This window comes from Aythya ferina (assembly GCF_964211825.1).
Source record: "Aythya ferina genome assembly, contig: HAP1_SCAFFOLD_257, whole genome shotgun sequence".
Lineage (NCBI taxonomy): Eukaryota > Metazoa > Chordata > Aves > Anseriformes > Anatidae > Aythya > Aythya ferina.
The window spans coordinates 68,029-90,223 of record NW_028181284.1 but is presented as its reverse complement, the minus strand read 5'-3'; the positions used below and the strand labels follow the sequence as shown (position 1 = coordinate 90,223).

General features: G+C 41.5%; 1 protein-coding gene across 1 annotated transcript; it reads right to left on the bottom strand.

Annotated features, from left to right (window-relative positions):
* Window positions 1-170: 170 nt before the first annotated feature.
* LOC311429039 (ubiquitin carboxyl-terminal hydrolase 42-like) lies at window positions 171-18,662 on the bottom strand (the record flags this gene model as incomplete). The annotated part of the gene is made up of 19 exons (XM_084540187.1): window positions 18,554-18,662; window positions 17,456-17,502; window positions 16,304-16,457; window positions 10,554-10,645; window positions 8,714-8,951; window positions 7,775-7,975; window positions 7,072-7,182; window positions 6,813-6,915; window positions 6,541-6,608; window positions 6,314-6,384; window positions 5,700-5,782; window positions 4,670-4,781; window positions 4,152-4,292; window positions 3,857-3,957; window positions 3,252-3,393; window positions 2,290-2,571; window positions 1,403-1,491; window positions 811-868; window positions 171-227 (listed from the first exon to the last, which is right to left on the bottom strand). Exons 5-19 carry the CDS (start codon window positions 8,940-8,942, stop codon window positions 171-173), a joined length of 1,848 nt encoding a protein of 615 aa, XP_084396313.1. The 5' UTR covers window positions 8,943-8,951; window positions 10,554-10,645; window positions 16,304-16,457; window positions 17,456-17,502; window positions 18,554-18,662.
* Window positions 18,663-22,195: the final 3,533 nt, after the last annotated feature.

The window sequence follows — 22,195 nt, the reverse complement described above, 5'->3', positions numbered from 1 at the left end:
TTGGGAAAATTTGGGAAGAAAGGGGACTCATAGGCACACAGGGAAAAGGGCTGATTCACCAAACTTTAGTTACTCAAATATTGCAGGCACTGAGAGGACCTAGGGAGATTGCTGTGGTACATGTCAGAGGACATCAAAAGGGAACTGCCTTCCACATAAGAGGGAATAACCTAGTGGATAGAGAAGCTAGGGAAGCAGCTCTTAGGAAGCATGATGTAGTCCTCACCCTACAAGAAACGGATAACGGAAAAGGGACACAAGAGAAAAAGTATACAGAAGCAGAAATAAAAATTATAAAGACCATAGGAGCAGAACTGAAAGAAGGAAAATGGATTCTGCCTGATGGAAGAGAAATACTGCCAAAGGAACAAACTAGGTGTCTACTTTTACAGCTACACCTACAAACCCACTGGGGAACAAAAGCATTGAGTGATCAATTTCTAAAATTTTATGGGTCTGTAGGAATATATGAGATAGCCAAACAAACCGTCCAAGGATGCTTAACATGTCAAAAGGTGAATAAGAAGGTGATTAGGCAAGCACCTGCTGGAGGAAGACGAATTGCATATCGACCATTTGAGAGAATACAGGTGGACTTTACTGAACTACGAAAGAGACGGCTAGAAGAACGGTGGAAAAGGGGTGGACACATGCATCACGACTAAAGGGACCCGTAACAGGAACCTGGAAGGTTGAGTCTACTTCTGGAGATCCGAAAGTTAAGCTTAAAAGAACTTGAAGCATATCAGGGCATAGCTACCCTTTGGATGCTAATTGTATGTATATTAAATCTTGTACTGATTAGAATACACATTGGTACTGGGCAAGGTATTCATCATTCCCAGGAGATTTCAGAGGTTCCGCAACACTGCATAAAATAAAAACCCATTTCTCACTTCTGCTGAAGGACGTGAATATTAAGAGTAAAACCTTCCAAAGGCAAACAAACAAACAAAAACCTCCAGACTACAGGACCGCTCGCAAAGATATGCCATTTAGAAACCTCTCCTGTGATTAGGACACCTTCTCCAGCTCCCAGAGAAAGTGTTTTTTCCCCTCTTGCTTCTGAAGCCATTGCACTAAAAAAGCAAACGCATCTGTCTCCTTCCACCTGCTGCTCTGAGAAAAAAGGCATAAGGGCGAGTGGGGAACAGCCAATGTTTCTCCAGACAGTGGAGAAAAACGGAAAAACATTCTATAAAGGAACACAAGTTCTCCTTGAGGCACCAACCTGCATCAGAGTGATATGCTCAGTGCCGATCATTAGTTCTGTTCGTGACACTGGACACACAGTATGGAATTGTACTAATTTAAATCCTTCCATTAAGTACTATTAGTAGACAGATAAAACTGTAATGAACTTCCATAAAGTCTTGTCTTAATAAGACTGTGCTCATTTTACCTCATTTCCTCTGACAAGCTGTTCAGCTGGCTGGCTGTGAGGGACTCCGTGATGACTTCTCGATTGACTGAAGGCATAGCTCCAGGCATCTGCAATTAAAACGCACAAGTCAGCAGACAAAAAAATACTATTTGTAGTAGTACTGAGGACTAGTCTTGTCAGAATGTCTCCATTAAATAGTAAGCAAGACCGCTGTGAGTTGTATGCATTATCTACACTTCAAAGATAACCCCAACTCACCCCCCAAAATCTACTTTATGAAATTAGGAATTTTTATCTCAGCTGAGCTTAAGTTGACAAGTTCTAATGTAAGCTCAGGTCTGCAAATTCTAATGGGATAATACGACAAAGTCTTATGATCACATTTGTGCTGTGTTTTCTCAGTATTTCACCTGAATTAGGAACACAATAAACACTTCCGGATACATCGTAGGTGAGAAATTCTCGATGGAGCAAATCTATGTTTCAAGCGATCCATTTGTTTTAGAAAAGAATATCTCAGAAGGTTTAACAGGTTCAACTCGGCAAGTGGAATCATCAAGTTTCAGTCCGTTTTCTTTAGATTCAGTAACTAACCTAATAGCACCATTTAGTGAATCTGTTTTTGGCAGCTCATGCTGGGATCTTCCTTTGTCAGCATTCTGACAGGAAGAGTTGGAATGCTGCAATGTACGGACTACCTTTCCAACCAAAATTCCATTAGAGGACATTGCATTGCAATTCCTTTGAGATAAGCCCTTTGACTCCTCCTCAGATTTTCCTGAAGATTCTGCACCATAAGGGACTGTGTTATCAGAGCTGAGTTTAGGATTTTCATTCACTGTTGGCTCCACAAAAATTTCATCAGAAACTTTTTTGTTTGTTTGCATTTGCTTCATTTGCATTACCGAATTTGTAATTGTGGATGAAGGAACAGCCTGGTAGAGATCTTCATCCTCCACAGCACTGCTAAGACAGTCAGGCTGTGACACAGTCTGACGAGCAGGCAATTTATTGTGAATACTGATGGTGATCTTCTGTTTTCTTGACGTATCAGTCATTGAAGGCCTGGTAATTGCCTGGTTTTGAACACAGGCCATTGGTGGTGCTGAAGATGGCCTTTTTAGGGTGACACCAGTGGTCTTTGCGTCCTCTTTTATGGATCCATTTCCATTTAAACGGCTTGAATTCTGTATTTAAAAAGAAGAAATTGCAAGATGGATTAACGCAAACACTGCATGTAACATTTTGAAGCACAAAACTCTCCTACTGAGTGTTTCTACAAATGGTCTTAACACCTAAAAAGAAAAACACACTGCCCTTTAAGGATAAATGCAAGTCCAATAAGCGTATTCAATTCCTGCTTTTGGTTTACTGCAGATTGGTATCAAATTAACATCATCTTTGAAAACCAGCCAAGCAACTTAACATTACCTGCTGCTATTCCCAAATATATTTATTTTTCCCTTTAAACATACCCTGAAAAGCCTGAAATAATTGTTCTGGTGCTCAGGAATAAGACAATTAGTTTTCCCTGTCTTAGCTAAAGTGACGAGAATAGGAAAAACAAGTCCTCTTTTAAATGATTTGAGGATTAGTACACTCTGCTTAAATTGTCAAAGAGCGTAGCTCTCTGTGCTTTAGAAAGCTGTCTTGGAGGTATAAAGTAATGGAGTCGCATGGCTGCACAATTTAGCAGTAACCACTGTTTGAATGACTCTGGCTGTAGCATGAGGGCTGTGAAGAAAGCTGCAGCGTGGGAAGGAAAACAAAACTAAGATGCCGAAAACCAAACAAAAAACCCCACACCAAACCCCAAACCCACTAGCAGTTTGGTGCCGTTATCTGCCCTCCCGCTTCCCTGAATTACCTTAATCATATGAGGAAGAAGTCGTGGTCCCATAAATCCAGCCTGCTTACTATTAGCCCCCTGCTGACCAGGAGGGAATGAACAGGGATAAGATGGTGCTGGCAAGTAAAACGCACGTTCTCCAAGTGTCAAATCATAGCGCCTTCAGAAAAGAGCAGTGATCGTAGTTTAGTTTTTCTTTCAGCCTACTCTTGGATTAAATCCCATCCTATAATTTTAGAGGAACAGCTCATACGATATGGAAGCCTTCTCTACAGAAGGCTTCGCCAAGACTACAAACTGAAAAGTAGAGAACAGTCTTCCTACTAAGACTATCACTTGCACAGCAATAATTCATTCTTACACCACAGATGACCTTCATTTCTCTCCTTCTCTAAATTAGCCAGCTACAGATAACACATAGATAGCAATTTACACAAGTGCTGCAGTTTAAGGCCAAGCAACAAAAGATAATAAACGACACAGAGAATTTCAGGTTAGACAGAACTGAATTAGACAAATAATAATCTTCTCCCCGGATAGCAAGAAAAACACTTGCAAAACAGAAAAATATCAATAACGGGAAAGTAAATCTCTTCTGAACACATTTTAAGATTTGTTATTACCTGATATAAAAAAGTATGTAAGCTTGCTGACCAAGAACTCTTTTAATGTCAGTACGCACTACTTTAGCATCATTCATCTGATACCAAAGTCCATTACCAGCCTGCAAATAAAGACAACGATTTCTTTAGGTGAATTGCACGTTTTCCAAATGAAATCACGGATAGGAACAAAATACACACACGTCAAATAAAAATATAATGAAATCTTTTTCCCTAGAAACAGTAGCTGCTAGTCATGCTTTAATTGGTTTGCCAGCACAACCTTTACCCTGTTAGAAATGCTGTTGACTTCTACCTTTACATAGCATATATAGTGTCCTGAGTGACAGCTGACACCGTGATGTACCAGCACCGCATATAAGGCATAGAGCAGTGGTTCTCCCATTGACTGCGACATGTAGGCTCTCAGGTCCAAATACTCCGGATATTTCACCTCCTAAAGAGACACCAAGAAGACAGAAAAATTATCCCAGAGTACTTCGTGGACTAGCCAGAGAAAAACACTTCCAAAAAACACAGACTAGAATTTATTTCTAGAATATATTTCTAGAATATATTTCTTGATTCACTACAAATAAGTCTTCCCATAAACAATGGTTAAGACTAGAAGTTGCAGAGAACTGTTTCCTGATGAATCAGCCTTCTCAGAGGAAAGCATATGCTTCTTGTCAAGCGGGAACTTTATTGATATTAAGAGAAAGAATAAGCCATAGTCGTTAGTCTACAATTATTGTCTGAAAATATTAACAACTTTCAGCTTTGGGGGATGTCCCATTACACAATGATATAGTTGCATTACAGTGGTAAATATACCTTGTTGATCTTTCCACCTGTGAAATCTGCAAATCTTTTCAGTGATATTGTGAGAACCTGGGAAGAACGGTGTATGGTAAATCTCTTGGACGCAGGAACCATCTTTTTACACCTTAAAAACAAGCAGAGATAAGTGTTTGAAGGCATCTTCTTTTTTCGCCCCCAAAACAAACTCCTTTTAATGTCTCACGCATGCCTATGCTATTTGAATGATATTTACTTGCATAATAGGTTGGTCTTTTTTCTTTTCATAAACCCATGCACTGCGTGTCAGGTTTGTTAATACAGAGAAGAAGGTCAATTTTCCCAACAACTCAGAGCATAGTGGGAACAGGAATCTCTCACGAAAGGGTATTACCAGGTTGGATGGCAAGGTACCATTTCTTGGTCTACAAAAGTGGCTATTTGAACTCCAATCCTGGAAACATTCTTTCAGCTTTCAAGGGAAATACAAATACTGAAAGCGGAACGAGAGAGACTTGGTCCCCAGGACTAGAAATTGCAAATAATCTCCGACATAGGTCGACTATCAACATCAAAAATACAACAGAAGCACATGGTCATTCTACAGGAGGGAGACATTTAACAGTAGGAAGTCTTCATGTACTGAGCTTGTCTGGAAAGACACTGAAACCATCTGCCATCCTTTGAAACAAAATAGTTCAGTTTGACACATTGCCCGCTCCAAGGTAGGACCTACGGCATAAGCAGTGAAAATTAGCCACTAGCCCAGAGAACAACGGAAACTGGGCAGTTTACATCAAGAAAAGTACTGTCGAGAGCTAATAAATAGAAAGAACAAAAGTAGCTCTTTTTGAATTCTGATGGCAAAATACAAGCCAGAGAATTGCAAACCCATAGGGAATGCATATGAACAAGACTTCCCCCCTCCAAAGAAACAAAAATCCAAGTCTTTTATAAACTTCCACAAAACTTGTAAGTAGATCCAAAGTTTAGAGGTAGTCCAACAGAGTCATGCAACATAGAAAACTGACATCTAGGATTAAGACCTAATCCGTCAAAATCTTACTCGCTACATTTATAGCAATTCTCTCCATCCAGCTCTTCAGGTTTCACAAAGAGTTCCAGAGCTCTGCTAACAGACGAAACCGCCTAGAGCAGCGAGAAAGAAGAGCGTAAAGTCACCGTAATTCAAAATTCCAGAGACATACTAGTAGTTTATAAGAGAATCTTACTAACATACTCAAGCGATCTACTAGGAGCACTGTGAAGAAGGAGGCAGAAAGAGCATGCTCAGCATTGACCTCACCTGGAAGGCATTTGACTTTGGAACAAATACTTTTCCAGTAGCCTAGACAGCATCTATAGTGTGCTTTGTCATCAATACTGGGGACAAATTCATCAGTCTAACAATTAGATGTATATTGAGGTAGAACAACAAAGAAGTATGACAGCATTATCATTTTTGCAGAAAGAGAATTCCTTCCCCTTAAACCCAATGCAAATGTGGAGACTATTTACATGGGTTCCACGGAAGGACAAAGTCCAATCCACTTCCTTAGCACCACCAAGCTCTTATGTTTTAACATTATATGTGGTTTGGTTTTTTAAGTTAAACAAGTTTAATTTAGAAAGTTATGCATGTACTTAAACATCATGAATTATATTTAGAAAACATCTTACCTTTATATCCAAAGTGATATCAAGAAATGCCTCATACGTATCCGAAACTGCTTTGCAATTCAAGCACTTCACTGGAAGCAAAATATAAATGCTTAACATTATGTGAAGGAGACTAACTGTCCAAATTCAAGTTGTTGACAGATACTACTTTAGACAAACTACAGACTGCTTTACTACCGACAAAAGACACAGATCAGTTCTAAGGACAGGAATATTTTTTCAAGTACCTCTCGATCTTAGAAATCCTCCAAATATTTGATGAATGATGATGGTAGCTTGAGAAGATCTGTCCAATCTGGAAATAAATTATAATCAGACCTCAGAAGATTTAAGGCACAGAGTTAACTCTTCAAAGAGTTTGATGAAAACCAAGGATGATGTAGACTTTCGTTGCTGATAGTAAATAAGGCACTAAAAAGTGCTAGAGATCATTTCTGAGAGTAAATAAAGGACTAGAAGGTGCTAGAGAATGTATGAAAGTGAACTTGTTTATGCTTACTCGGTGCTTCCGTTCAAGCACGCTTCCTGCATAGCATCAACAGTATAGCGCAAGAACTCGTGTGCGTCTTCTTGACTGCCAAAATGGAAATGTTGTCCTATTCCTAAATAAGATGATAGTATTGACCCCATTTAAAAATGAAATCAATCTTGTATTTCTAAAATCTCTCTTCATTTGAGTGTTAAAACCACTTATACACATCAAATAATTATTTGAAGATTACAAGCTATCGAAAAGAAACACATCTGAAGCCACTTACGACTGAGATTACTGATAACATGCGTAGGCTTGATGGCATCAACAGTGCAACGCAGGGCCTGGTTAATGTGAGTCTCCATCGTGCACATCATGCAAAACTCTTGTTCACGACCTGAAGAGTGAAAGAACAAAGCATCCCAGTCCAGCGAAATATCCATAACTACAAACATCTAAGTACAATTTAAACTACAGATACAATATCCACTCTCCTTGCTACATTCTATTCTCCCAAGATGCCAATGTCCCAACAGTCTTGTAACATTTCATTTCACACAACTTTACAGAAGAAAAATATCCACTAAGCCTGTATTCAAATGCATTTTGTGATGAGAAATCTAAAAGACTACTGCAAAGTCGCAGTTGTAAAGGCTGACAGGAATGTGAACTCCACAGGCTGCAAAATGTATTACTCTCCAAAATTACTACTAAATGCATTACTGTCCAATGCACTTCATTATTCCCATGAAGCAATAAATGATCCTTTAATAAACAAACAAACAAACAAACAAACAAATAACTAAATAAATAAAACATGGTGCATTAATTGCACTCCATATGCTATTCGGAGCCCACTGCTAATACGGTGCTCAAAGCCAGCTGCTACAGGTAAAATCAGGCAAATAAGCTTATCTCACAGAATCACTGCTGTTCTTTCACCTTCAGAGCTATCCAACAGATTCAAAATACTGTTAGAAAGTACTCACATGACTGGCTGTGCTCAAGAGAAAGCATGTAATTGGCAAGTGGGGGTGTGTAGGTCAAACACTGTAGAGTAGCATTAAGAAAACATGTGTTGCCAAGATTGTACAGGCCAACTCCAACACTTTGTGTTTCTCGCCAATCCATACAAATCTTCTCAGGTGGAAAAAGAATGCTCTGTGGTGGAGCAATTCCATCATTAACGACTGCAAGAAAGTTAAATTTAAAAAGAGATCTTGTTTGTTTGTTTCGAAGAAAGGTATTTAAAAAAATACTATTCTGCAGGAGCACCTAGAGGAGCTAGCTACAATCCAAACCAGAAAAACTTATTGCAGACAGCTTTAATACCACCAAATTCAAATTGGCTGGTCAACACAATGTTTTGGGGAAAAAAAAACAAACAACTTTAGTCAACCATTTTAATTTTTCTAAGGCAAGGCTAACTGCCATTCTGTTTGTAGCACCTAATGCCAAGTTCCTCTCCATCTATAATCTTTAACCTGATTAACTCAACTACTGTTTTTTTCCTTATTATAACTTAAACCACAAACTTAGACTTGAAATTATACGGTAAACACGTAAAAACTAGGAACTAGGAATGACGGTACCCCTACAGATACCAGATTTTTTCCTGAGCAATGTTATCATTCAAAAAACCTGTGAAGAATGGAAGCTGTGAATAGCAACCATCAAACACTTTTCTTTGCAAAACAGAAAAGACATGGAGGAATCTGTGCATTACAAAAAACTCCCCATATTTCTCTGTTGACTGTAAATATATCAAAATTAATTTCTGTAACATCAGTCACTTCAGTTGCCTTAGGGGATTCGCTTTTCAAGTCTTTGTTCACAGTAGTCCCCTTCTCTATCAGTGCAACAAGTAAGAACTGCATTTTCTACTTTTGCTTTGAAGAAAATGGAGGCAGGATAAAACGCACACTTACTTAGATCTCTTGGGGCAAAAGCCTTAGATTTTTCAGATGATCTACAGTAAATACCACCTCCACGTCCTTGGGCCACAGAGACTTGGCTTGAATCTTCTGCAGGCACTATCCGGCCCCAGTTGGCGGTGCGTGACATCAGTATTTTAGGACTTGGTTTCTTGGATTTGCCAGACCGCCTTGAAGAGGGCTTTTTAGGCTTTGAAGATTTGGGCTTCTTAGCTACGGTCATTGTTCACATCTGCGACAGAGACAGAAGTTCTGGTTGACGTAAGAATATCAAGAAGCATTCCAAGAAGAAAAGAGTAGCAGAAGTCCTGTCACTTAATCTCAAAGAAACAGCCTTAAGAACTAAATCGCTGGTATGAATGATTTAAAAAGAATCCCCAAACTAAACACACAAAGTGAAAATTTCCATCTAAACTCTATCAGTATTACTTTTCGCTTCTGCAGAACTAGTGGCTGATGCCATTTCTTTCCCTTCCGTAGGATTTTAATCCATTACAACTCTGGAGTCTTTTTAATATAAAAATGTAGAAGACATTCTCTGAGGGGAATCAGTTATTTATTGATTTCCGGAGTTGCGCAATTATCTGTTAATTAGTACCTATGATCTAATAGATAATTGTTGCAATTATCTATTGCTGACATGAGCAACGGAACACTATTACTTCACTGCCTGCGTTTTTCTGTTTCGTCTGCACAAAGGTACCCAGAACTCACTGCTACTTTTCTTCTGTCTTTCCAGGGCTCGCCCTCTACCTCACTGTCTACTGCACCAGTCATGAGGGGTTTGTTGTGATTCTATAATGAGCCTAGCTTTTAAATACACCTTTCATGGGCGTCACTTGGTGATAGCAAGTTAATTTCTGAGGGCTCCTCAGTCTACATCATGTGGTCGCTTTTTCCAGGTGAAAAAGCGGAGCCGTAAGTGGCAGTACACTAAAGCCCTAGCATGTTGAGATCCAAGAGGAGAGATGTTTGGCCCTCCTTTTCACTCCTGGGAACCATATACCTCAAAACCCACAGAGGATGGGCTATATCTCAGAGAAATCTTGGGAAAGGAGAGCATGAAGAGCATGTTTGCAAATTTATTTCTCCCTGGGCTTCTTCTGCTTCTCCAAGAAAGACGAGTTTCAATATAACTTTGGCAGCAGTACTTCTGCTGTTTTACTCCTACCACATTTAAACCTCCTACAACAAACTGAAAAGTTAGACTAAAAAGCAGCTCTTTCCGTTCTACTTTGTAAAGCTGCACGTTTTCCTCATGCAAAACAACAGGGGAATGTAAGCTAGAAACGGAAATGCTGAATGTAAAACAAAACAAAACAAACCTCAGCCCTCCAGGACAAAAGCCAATAACTGCTACAAAGTCCTTTTTAAAATGCTGATTAGGTTTCAAGGTGATACCGCTTTAAATAAGCATAGCTGTGTGTCCATAGGCAGAAGCTGAATAATGACAGGATGAACTTCTATACTTCATGTTTTGTTACTGTCTTACTGTAGCACACAGGGACTTGTTACCTTTAGGGAAACCACTAACCTCATGGAGCGTTTAAAACATAAGCTAGTTTGTTATACCAAAACGACGGAGAGAACAAAGCATAAAGTGCTTTCAGATTTCTAGCACGCCTTGATTGCTATCCATTAAACTTCAGACACGTTAAACAAAACACAGTAAATAAGAAAACTCCTAGTCCCACAGCTGGCAAATTGTGTGCAGAGGTTGTAATTAGAACTTTTTTTGCCTTGACGTTTTACATTTAAAATTGATTTTAAATCCATTCTATACACACTTTCCATTCCTGAAAAAACAATACGCAAACCTGACAAATGCATTTACATGAGAAATGAAGTCGTCCTTGTCCGATTGGAAGACTAAGGTGACAGCGCCTGGGCTCAGGGATAAGCTCTGATCTTCACCAGTGACAGCTCCTTTTGTAGGATTGAAAGGGAAAATGTTTCAGCAACACATTGGAAACATACTTAAGGGACGAGAAACAAAATCAAGACTGCAGTGAGAAGGAGAACAGAAAAACAATACTGGGGGGAAAGGAAAGGAAAGGAAAGGAAAGGAAAGGAAAGGAAAGGAAAGGAAAGGAAAGGAAAGGAAAGGAAAGGAAAGGAAAGGAAAGGAAAGGAAAGGAAAGGAAAGGAAAGGAAAGGAAAGGAAAGGAAAGGAAAGGAAAGGAAAGGAAAGGAAAGGAAAGGAAAGGAAAGGAAAGGAAAGGAAAGGAAAGGAGAAAAAAAGGGAAGGGAAGGGAAGGGAAGGGAAGGGAAGGGAAGGGAAGGGAAGGGAAGGGAAGGGAAGGGAAGGGAAGGGAAGGGAAGGGAAGGGAAGGGAAGGGAAGGGAAGGGAAGGGAAGGGAAGGGAAGGGAAGGGAAGGGAAGGGAAGGGAAGACCTTGATCTTTATACTGACCAATGAGATAAGCCTTACACATTTTTAAGTTTATTTTTGACAACTGATTGAGGTGTTACCAGGTATTAAGTACGATTCAAGAGCAAATATTAACACTACAAAGAAGAAATCCGATCCACCACCACTGTTTCAAAATACATCCATTTCTCATTTGGAGATGACGTCTCTCTGACAAGGTAGTAGAAAAACTGTAAATACCGATAGAGCTTCCTCTCCCGATGTTCCATATGCATACCGATGCTGTTCCTACACCTACGCTCTGAGCATAAATTTATGTTGACATGAGTGACAAGAGAGGGTGTTACTCCTCTCTTTGTTTGCCTTGAGAGACACACCTCTTGTCCATTGAAAAGTAAATTCAAGATTCCAGATCAGTTAAGACAGTTGCTATCCCCCCATTCAGAGTTCTGCAGCAGCACTCTTCAGATGTGTTTAGCAGTCTCTTTAGAAAATGTTATCACTTAGGACCTGTTTCTCAGTAGGTCCACGTTTGGCCTCCGCTTAGCAGAGAGTCAATCCCAGCTTAAGCTTTCGTACAAGAGCCCCTTCACGAAACGGAGTTGAACCCTGACATAACTGAGTTGAACCTTTAACCTTGAAGCTTCCTTAAAGAAGAAAGCAGCACCCAGGCCAGGAAATAGAAATTAATCGTCACTTTACCCTGAAATGCAGTGGGCTATTCTGTGCTGGCAGGATTGCTGCCGGGCTGGCCGACGAGGCGGCGGGCAGCTCCCCGGGGCCACAGGGCCTGGCACAGGGAGCCGCTGGGGGTCTCCAAGGTCCGGGAACAGCGGCAACAGCGGCAACAGCAGGGACAGAGGGGACAGCAGCGACAGCAGCAGCCACCTCAGCCGGGGCCGTCTCCACAACCGCCACAACGGCCTCGGAACGCCGCCGAACTCGGAGCTCCAGCGTGACGCCTTTTGAACCTGGCCGCGCTGCTCATGGCTAAAACCAGAGCGTTTCCTCCGGTGTGTGTTTACTGTCGGTGCCGGATCGGCCCTCACCCCGAGCTCTCCCTGCCGGGAGGGCTTTGGGGTTGGGGTTTCCCTCCCGCCGCCACCGCGGACAGGCCCCGCGCGCAAGGGGTCCGCGCTGGGGAGCAGCATCTCACCCACGGTGAGAGCCTGAGGGCACGACATGAAAAAGCCCCGACACGAAAAAGCCACGACATGCGGCCGAGGCGGCGGGGAGACGGCTCTGAGGGAGCTGCCACTTCGCCCTGCCGTCCTCCCCTCCCGGGCTGCCCCGCCGAGCCCCGTGCGCCTCAGGTGCTGCGCTGAGGGGGTGGCTGGCTACTGAGACAGCTGCCCAGGGCACTGCTCATGGCACCGAGCCTGACGGAGGTCAACAAGTGTTGAACAATGCTCTCAGACATCGGGTCTCACTTTGGGGTGGTCCTGTGTGGAGCCACGAGTTGGACTTGGTGATTATTGGGAGTCCTTTCCACCTTGGGATGTTCTCTGATTCTAGGTCAGCAATCCAGTAGCTGATGAGAAGTGTGGAGTCATTCAAAGGGAAGAGAGAACACAACACTTCTCATTTGCAGAAGCGGCTATTTGGTAACCAAACCGACGATTCCTTTGCTTCTAGAGCAACTAACAGCAGGGATCCGCTTTACAATAGAGGGAAAAGAGTCGTTGGCATGTCATGTGAAGTAAGCTTCAAATCCCAGAGGATGATTTTGTTGGAACTTTATTCAGCTGAAAACACAGAAGCCTTGCTTTTGCTTGTGTTAGTTACAGCTCCAGTTTACTTTGGTTGGGAGGGAAGGCATTCCAGGCTAATGTGCTGTACCTGTTCCTTCAGCTCATTGTCCATAAACGGAGGAGCAAACGAAATCAGTTTAATCTCCATTAAATGCAGCAGACAAAGCGGAGTAGAGGGTGATCTAGCACTTAATTTTTCCTGTAAGCAGGAAACCCAGAACTCAACAACAGTTTTCAAATCTTGTCCTGCAGTAAATGACCAGGTGAGTGAAGCTTGCATTTAGAGGATGTGCTCCTACAGTAGATGGAAATAGCTTTTCCTCTTCACAAGTGCAACTGAGTGGTGGACTGGCAGCTACGTGGTTAACTAGTTGTGCCAAAGGGGTTGTGTTGAATGCACAGAAAAATATGCAGGTCCCAACAGTAAAGGGTTGTCTGTAGGCATGACACTGAGTACAGATGTTGTCCGCAGGTTCATGCAGAGTGCACCACGCCAATAAGCACCCAGAGTCGGAATGCACATGAAGGTCTTTTAATTATATAATTACTTATAGAACTCTGCAGAGTCAGGTACTTGGCCATCTTTCGCAAAGCAAGCACACCTCTGACTCAAATCGCCGTCATTTATACACAGGAAACTTGTGAAAACTCTCTCTTTGGCTCCTTTGGATTGGTTATTACAGCTCATCTAACTTATCTCCACTGAGCTTGTGCATTACAGAGGAATACCGGGGGGGAGGGGGAACAGGAGAGGGGGGACACACAACGAATCCCACATTAGCATAGATTAGCATTTTGACAGGTGTGATTTTTAATGTGCTAATGACCCTTAATGAGAAAAAGGTTACTATAGGTCAGTCTGGAGCTCGTGTTCTCCTTCCTGTTTTTTCCCTTTTAGCCCTTCTCTTCCTTGCTTCTGCTAGCTCAAGGCTACCTGTCTCTCTCCTTTATTTTCTCAGCTAAAAGACTGCACAAGCTACAGGCCTCCCTATTTGCTTCAACATTTCCTTGTTTTTGTTTTTTTTTTTTTTTTCCCAGCTCTGGGACGACACAGGTGTGGTTTGATATTTGCCAGTATAGCTAAAACTCACGCCAGTCTGCTCACGCACAATAAGTAGTAAGATTTAAGGACTGGTTTCATCGGCTTCTTCCATACTAACATCCTTCTTATGTTTTAGATATGCTGTAGTTAAATCAACACTAAGTTACTACTTGTGGAGTAATCGCCTTAAGCGACTAGGCATCATAAGCACACCTCCATCCCAAAAGCTACCCGCCTCCAAGGTGCAACCACCCCTCACTGAGCACGCCCTTGGAATTTCTCAGAGCCTGTACCTTTAAACGCAAGTGAGATCATTTCTACCAAGCACAACCAAGATATGCATGACTAGAGTCACTCAAGCTCCACCTTAAAGATAGAAAATAATATCAATTGCTTTAAGAGAAAGGGGATGTTAGGGAAGATACTATCAGGAAGGATTCCTTCTGACATCACTCGACAGGCTGAGCCTCTCACTCCCCCACCCCCACTCCATTGGGACGCCGTGGGGTAAGATCTGAACGCTTGCTTATACCAGGCGTCTCTGTGGAATCTTAGAAATCTGTAGAGTTTTGATGCTTTTTAATGTCTTAATACCTAGGCTGTGTGCCTGTGCATTTCATGCATGCTAGCTTGCTTTTGCAGACAGTGAATTTATCACTGACAATCCAAAGAACCTGTGTACCTGTCGCCGTAAGAAATTGCACTTAATTGCATTCTTCCTAGCTGTGAGAGTTCTCCTTGAACGCGACTAGAGCGAGGCCGTACTGCATTGTTGGTGAGTCCGTGACCGTGATAGTTCAGCACCCTGAATCTGACGGGACCCGTGACGGTCAATCGGCTACACCCCTTAATGCGACACTACTAGAGGAAGAAGATGACAGGGCTTGCATGCACTGCATTAGGCTTTGCATGTGAAAACACTCCGAAATAATTTCACGTGCATTTAACGTTTTTAAAGGGAAAAAAACAGGAAGGTGTAGTCTCTCTGTAAGCTACAGCCCTACATAGTTAAGGCATCAGCATTCATTCCTTTGCTTGATAGCAAAGTATGAACATACAGAAGAGTTAAATATTTTCTTTGCATTCTTAAAGGCGATTTTTCAGACTTGGGCTTCAGTTGTTGGAGTTGAAGAGATCAGTAGACATCCTTACTTTTACGTTAAGACCAAAATCTTTATCTAAGATTGTGTTATCTAACGCAACTAAACTCCCACCCCCATATGTTTTTTTTGTAACTTCGGAACGATCTTGCTGCAGTCCTACTCCGATGGTCTTTCAGTAACATGCAGACTGCCGTGGCAGATTCTGTTACAGTGCTTTTCTATTGACAGTGTGCATAACACTCAAGGTAAAGCCCCTTAAGTGTTTCTTTGGACCCTGCTGCTTCTGTTAGTACTCATTTTTTCACAAACTTGTTGAACCTGAGCCGTGCCTACTGAGCCAACGAATGCTTTGATGACACAGTATTTTTTCAAAGCAGTTTTGCTTCTTGGAGCTACAGAAGCAGCTCTGGCTACGTGATAGGGAATTGTGCTGCATTGGCAAAACCAGACTTAGCTACAGACTTACAACACTTGCTAACTCGATCTATTTCAAATCTCATTTTAACTTTAAAGGACAATCAGTTTTGTGGCTCCTGTCTTACTAATTTGCCTTGTTTTGCATGGAAGGGCAGCCTGTGAATGTTTTGCTTTATTGCATGCTTCAAAAAAAAAGGCTGAGGAAGAGACTGGAGGAACCTTTTCTATTCTATGGACTTTCCCCCGAGAGGGTGGAATTGCAGGCTACTTGGATGAATGTTCGAATATGAGTAAGGGAGCAGACCTCAGCCAAAGGAGGTGGAATCCTTGCTTAATAGTAAGTATCAGTGTGGGGACATCTTTGCTTAACGGGAGCCATTTAAACTCTTCATAGAAACAAAATAAGCTGGACATCTTATGCTTGGAAAGCAGTATGGTTACACAGCTGCTAACATAATGACTTGAGTCTTCTGCTCTGCAACTTCAGGTTTTGTTTTCAAGCAGTGCATACATCAGTTTAAGCTTTGGACAAGGATATTTGCAATGCAAATAGTGATAAACCAGAATCAGTGGCGCTGACGAGTGTAATGGTGAAATGCAGCAAATCAAGTATTCCTGGAGAAATGTGAGATTACAAAACTAGTAAGCCATGAAGCACTTTTGTTGTTGTTGTTGTTGTTGTTTTTTAAATCAATTCTTATATGCTGAAATAGCACCTTCAAGAAAATCTGTTTATCTAGCCAGGTAACGGTGTCTCCCTGTAAACATGAAGGAAATGCCAGGAGCAGCCATAACTCTTTGCTGTCAAAATAAAGAGCAAGTCGAGGCCAACATCATGCCATAGTGCAAAGGCTTGCTAAGAAAGATCATTCTAAGAGGTCTGCAAGAAAAGATGACTTACTTTGTCATAAGTTTGTCAAATAGAATGGACGAGTTAGTAGTCGAGTACCGACTGTGTCCGACTCTACAGCTGCGGCGCAGCTCCAAGTCCCTGTTTTCTCCGTGGACTCGTCTCACAGTTTTTGCACCAGCTCTACTCCTCAGTGTTCTGGTGACTGATACGCAGAAACAAAGGATTTTGAAACAGTGAAGATGGGATTCTCCTTATTTCACCGTTGCTCTTGTAAAATGGAAACAGACAAACAAAAAAGGCACCCTGAAGTGGATTGAGTTTTCTTTACATTTCAGATCAGAAGTTGTTGTCACAACCACTGCATTCCACTTCTTTATCGCTCTGCACGTTTAAACTGTCTACTTAAAACTGGGACCTGTAGGGAAATTTTTAAAGAGACTGAAAGCTAGCCAGACAAAAACAAACGTGCAACTTTTGTTCCATGCAGGAGGGAAATCTACTCCAGTTATTTCTGTCTTGGAAAAGTGAGAACAATCAACACCTTTCTCTAAGGTGTTTTCACTCCATTCATGTAAAACTGTATCTAACAGTGCTCAAAACAAACACTATGACATTGCAAGCCTCTTCCTAAGAGGTGTATGTTTGATTACTCTGTTTATGCATGCAGCACTTCCATTTCCTGCATTATGATCTAACAGCTCAAGGAGGTAAGAATCGTTTCAAGAGAAACACCCAAACACCACATAACTCAAACTCGTGCTTTTTAGAAAAAAGCCTGCCCATTGTTTACCATACAGCACCCTTTGGCACAGGTTTGTTGCTTGCACTGTCATTAAAAGAGACAAGAGGACAAGGGGAAGGGAAGAGCTACACCACTGTGCTGGTAGGATCACAGCTAAGGTTTACTTTTGTGGTTGCCAGCTATAAAACTAAGTTTGAACTTATCAAGTATCGATTTACTTTGCACAATTAGAACAGTTTGCTTTGTGCCTACCAAGCTGCAATTTACACTGCTCCCTCCCCAAGGAATTCATAAAATCTCCTATTTGCACCTACCTCTCTTCACAGAAAAGTCACTGAGGAGTGAATTCAGATGACTACAGAAGGCTTTGGGGCCAAATGAAAGCGATGGAGTGACCAAGTGCCATCCTCTTCAGTAACCAGCGTAAATAGGTATCCCGGGGACTTACAGCCACTTACCTGTGTTATATTCTTTTTTTCGTTCCAATTTTGGCTTTCTCAACTGCCTACATTAAGAAAGAGGACAGGGCAGAGAAGGGAGAAAAGACTTGTTGTATTAGACCCATCAAGGATGGGAAATTTCACCATGTTTACAAGCCAGTGCTCTATGGTATACAAAGAGAAGCCTGTAGGCCTCACGCAGGATCCAGATCCCAAGTCTGTTGCGTGCCATATACACGCGGTTCTGTATGTACCCACATTTCCTAGCTTGCTCATGTTGAATTCTCAAAATTATGAGCAAAAGCACCCAAGTGGAAAAGATACATGTCCTGGTTTCAATTAGGACAGAGTTAGTTCTCCTCCTAGTAGTGGGTAGGTTGCTATGTTTTGGCTTAGAATGTGTGAAAGGATGTTTAGAAGAGTGCTGATACCACCCCGATGTTTCAATTGCTGCAGAGCAGTACTTACAACAAGCCAAGGACCTTTCGGTGTCTCACTGTCCTACTGGCGATCAGAATCGGCGCACAGCAACAGCTGCGAGGGGACAGACTCAGGATGGCTGACCCCAACTGGCCAAAGAATTCTATGCCTTATGGCAACACGCTGCACCATGGATAGGGCGGGGCAGCCGGGCTGCTAGGGGTTACGCTGGGCACTGGTCAGCGGGTAGTGAGCAACTGCATTGTACATCACTTGTTTTGTACACATTACTAGTAGCAGTACTATCATCATCATCATCATTATTATTTTCCTGTCTTAATAAACTGTCTTTATCTCAACTCGTGGGCTTCACTTTCCCATTTCTCTCCCCCATTCCAGAGAGGGAGGTGGGAGGGTTGCAGAAGGGCTGTGTGGTGTTTAGCTGCCGGCCGGGTTAAACCACAAGAACACCTCAAAGGGGTTGGGAAAAAAAAAACAGTTTTTTTTAGAAAAGCGGGAGACTTTCACTGAGAAGAGGGACTCTAGTTTTAAGGTACTGGTACACCATCAGCATGCTCATAGGCCTCTGCTGATTTTAGCCGGAGGTTTATCAGGCCACAACTCACTGCACATGCTTTCTCTCTTGCTTTTCAATCTACAAATCGAACAGAGATTGAACATATAGAAATACAGTACCTTGAAAAGCATCTCCTCTTGACATTTCCCCTCAGTATCGCCATACTTTCTTCAAAGCTGGAGACTGAACACCGCAGGATGCTTTTGCTCATTGATCTTAAACGGTGTCCGTTGAAACATTCAATACTGGGAGAAGAATAATCCTAGGGAAAGAAGGAAACAAGAATATATTTATGTGAACCACGTAGATTCAGATAAAGAAATTCTGCCTCACGCAAGTTTAATTGACCCTCCTGACTTGGTAGTGGGGCAACTAATGGCAGGCAGACACTGAAACGCTGCTGTGCTCAAGAAAAACCTGGAGAGAAAAAAAAAAAAAAAAAAAAAAAAAAAAAAGCTTTCAAAACTAAAGCTTCCCTCTCCCCACCATTTTCTTGTGGATAACTTAAGCTTAATATCCTTGGCAAAAAGATATTGCAGCAAAACCTTTCACATAAACTTAGTGTTTCGTGAAAAACAACAACAAAAACTTTAAATTCAATTGGAATTTTTTTCAATAAATTCAATTGGAATTTAAATTCAAAACTTTAAATTCAATTGAATTTAAATTAAAAAAACTAAACTAATTAATTTAAATTAAAAAAATTAAATTCAATTGACTGTTCAGAGGAACAGTCAAGCTTGACATTATACATCCTAGAATTAAAATCTAGTTTGAGTTTTTCTCCCATCTCCAGACCTTGCTAAAGACGCTTATTAGGAGCTCTGTCAAAAAAAGTGTAAGGCTTGTTATATCAAAGCTTTGAACCCTTCTTACTGCCCTTGACCTTCTTCACATTGCTGCTCCTACAAGGGTGAGTACTATCATTTTTAGTATGGGAGGGAAGCTGTGATATTCTTGAGTGGGGGGTCGTTCTGTTTACAAAATGAAGTTCCAGTAAGAGTACATCAAATGAACCAACTTTCTTTGAACTTTAATTCATCGCTATATTGAATGAATGACCTCTGGATTTCTCTCTCCCATTTGGAAGTCAATTTGAAAACAAACTACCTCTGCCATAAAGAGCCAGGCATCAGAGACACCTGTTGCGCCTCAAGAACAGAGAAGGTATTAACGACAAGAGCAGCTGAATAAAATGCAACTTGCCATTAGAAATGGGTGTACTGGCATCTACAGGTGCCGCTGGCATCTCCTCATTTTCATTACTCTCTTCATCTGGTTTCTCGTCTTCAGTAGCAGGGTTCTGCTGTGGTGACTTGGAGCTGTCGCATGGAGCACACGCTGCAGAGGTGCGACCTTGCAAGAAAGAATAGATACCAAAGATCTTCGTCGTGCATTTTCAGTTACAAATGCAGAGACAAGTCTTCAAATCCTTAGCGTTAAACCACGTACCTCTTTTCTCACGAGATTCTTTAATTTGTTCACAAAGTCGTCCAAACTCTGTATCCGTTTCGTTCCTCACCATTGAATATGCAGTGTCTTGCAAAACATAGGCGCTGTGACGATCTGAAATTTTACAGACTTTAACTGAATGTTGTCTACCAACCAATGAAACTGTTTTGATCACAGAAAAAAATTGCTTTCTTCATAGGTTGGTTCCGAAAGGTTCTCTCAGTGAATATTTTCAGCATAACAACATCGAAGTTAATTAAAACAAAAGCACTAGTTCCTTGGGAACACTTATATCACAATTCCATGCCCAAGTAGCAAAATGATAAAATATTTACAGTCTGGACGTCCAAAATCATCTAATCCATCCGAAGTCTATTGTCCGCACACAGCATTTCTCCATCTATACATTTGACAGATTTTTTAAACTAGGGCTAAAAAGCACATCCTCACCTGTAGATCTTTGATCCGGGTAGTACTCTAAGGCATTGTTACAGATTAGATCGATGTCCTTCAGCTAGTCTCCTGCAGCGAGGTACTGGCACGAGTCAATTTGAGTCAGAACTGTTGAAAGATCCATCGGCTCTTTAATCCTTGTGGCATAGTCAGGTACCTGCAGATCAAATACAAGCATTCAGAGGTTTTCATAACCTTGCACACTGTCTACCAAAATTATTCTGAAAACTTTAAATAAACGACTTCCTAAAAACCCTGAACATTTGCGATGCATCAGAAGTTGCTGAAATTAACCAGTTTGCTTCTCAAAAATGGAAGGGCTCTTTCATTTTTCATTAGAGCGGCTAGGAGAGGACAACAAGAAGTAGGGAGGTCAGAAGCACATGCATGGTAGAGAAGAAACACTGAGGGTGGGAGATTCATTTCACTTTGCTTCAGAAAATCACAACAGTGAAAGCTGAGCAAGCCATCCGGCATTCTCTTCGTTGTCGACATTGAGGAAAAGGTGCATGAATTGCACCTGTGAAGCACCTATTGCAGGCATCTACTTTAGAATGAGATAACTGGGCCCTGAGGTGCTCATTTCTTCCCTCAGACCAGAAGAGGAGACTAATGACCAGTTCAGATGAGGACATATGTATCTGTCTAGATTTTTCACAGCTCAAGAACCTAGGAGAAAAGGGGAAGAAAAGCCAGTGAATGCCCACAAGAAGAGGACTTTGCTGATCCGCAGGTATATTCAAGTTACATCTGTCTTTGAAATATACGCCCCTAGTTTAGGCTTATCTCATAAATTAAGGAGAAAAAGGCATCTAAGCAGCCAATTGGAGGAAAAAGAAAACACACTGCACTTATGGTTGATTCCTATTGAGGAGTTCCAGATGAAACAGAGAACAGGATCTCAAAACTTATTTTTACAAACTGCTGCTCTTATTCCTGTTCCCACAGGAACTGACAGTCCAATAAAGGGCTTCAGACTTCATTAAAGTAGTCCTGTAAATACTGTTTGTAATTATAAGGAAAGATCTCTGTGCTTTTCAGTGCTGTGACACGCCTACATATCAAAGCCTTTTCACGAGCAAACTGTGTTGGCATTTGGACTGGCTTTTTAGAATGAAACCAGGGCTTTCAGCGAATAATCCCATAAGAGACATTTGAGAGTCAGCAGAAGTAAAAGCACTGCCTCTGCTTCTTGCAAAATCCTTACAGTGCAGCCCTAAAAACAAAGTTGAACCTCACCCAAAACGCTGAGAAATACGAACACTGAGAAGTTACAGACACACACAGATCAGCACTACTTTACCTTCTGTGGGTCAACGGGCTTTGCAAATTCCCTGAAACGTCTGTCAGTGGCAAGTCTGTGAGTAACGTCCCTCAAGAAAATTCTAAGGTCACGCAAGGTATCCTCCTCTTCCTCCTCCAACATCCCTACTTTTGTGGAGATCATTCTTGTGGCTTCTGAGGCTCAGCTGGTGGTGCTACAGGCACGACTTCCAATGTCCAATCAACTTCAATTAATCAGGAAAAATTAGCCAATTTACAGTACTCAAATACAAGCATATGACAAATTACTGACAGAAAATGACCACCAAAGCAAAGCCCAACGAGCTAGTAACTTCGATAGGAAAGTTTTAGATGTAATTCTCATATCCTCCTCACCTCTTTTCTTTACAGGAGGCTTAGCCACTTCATTTAGAATTAGGTCCTCAAAAAAAGATGCTCTCTCTGCCCTACCAGGCAACTCAATATTGCACACTTCTCCAAATTCCTTATTAAATAATTTTTGGATCTAAAGCAGAAGGACGAGAGACATTTCAGATTTAAGGCCACAAAAAACTCATCTTCTATTCCAAAAA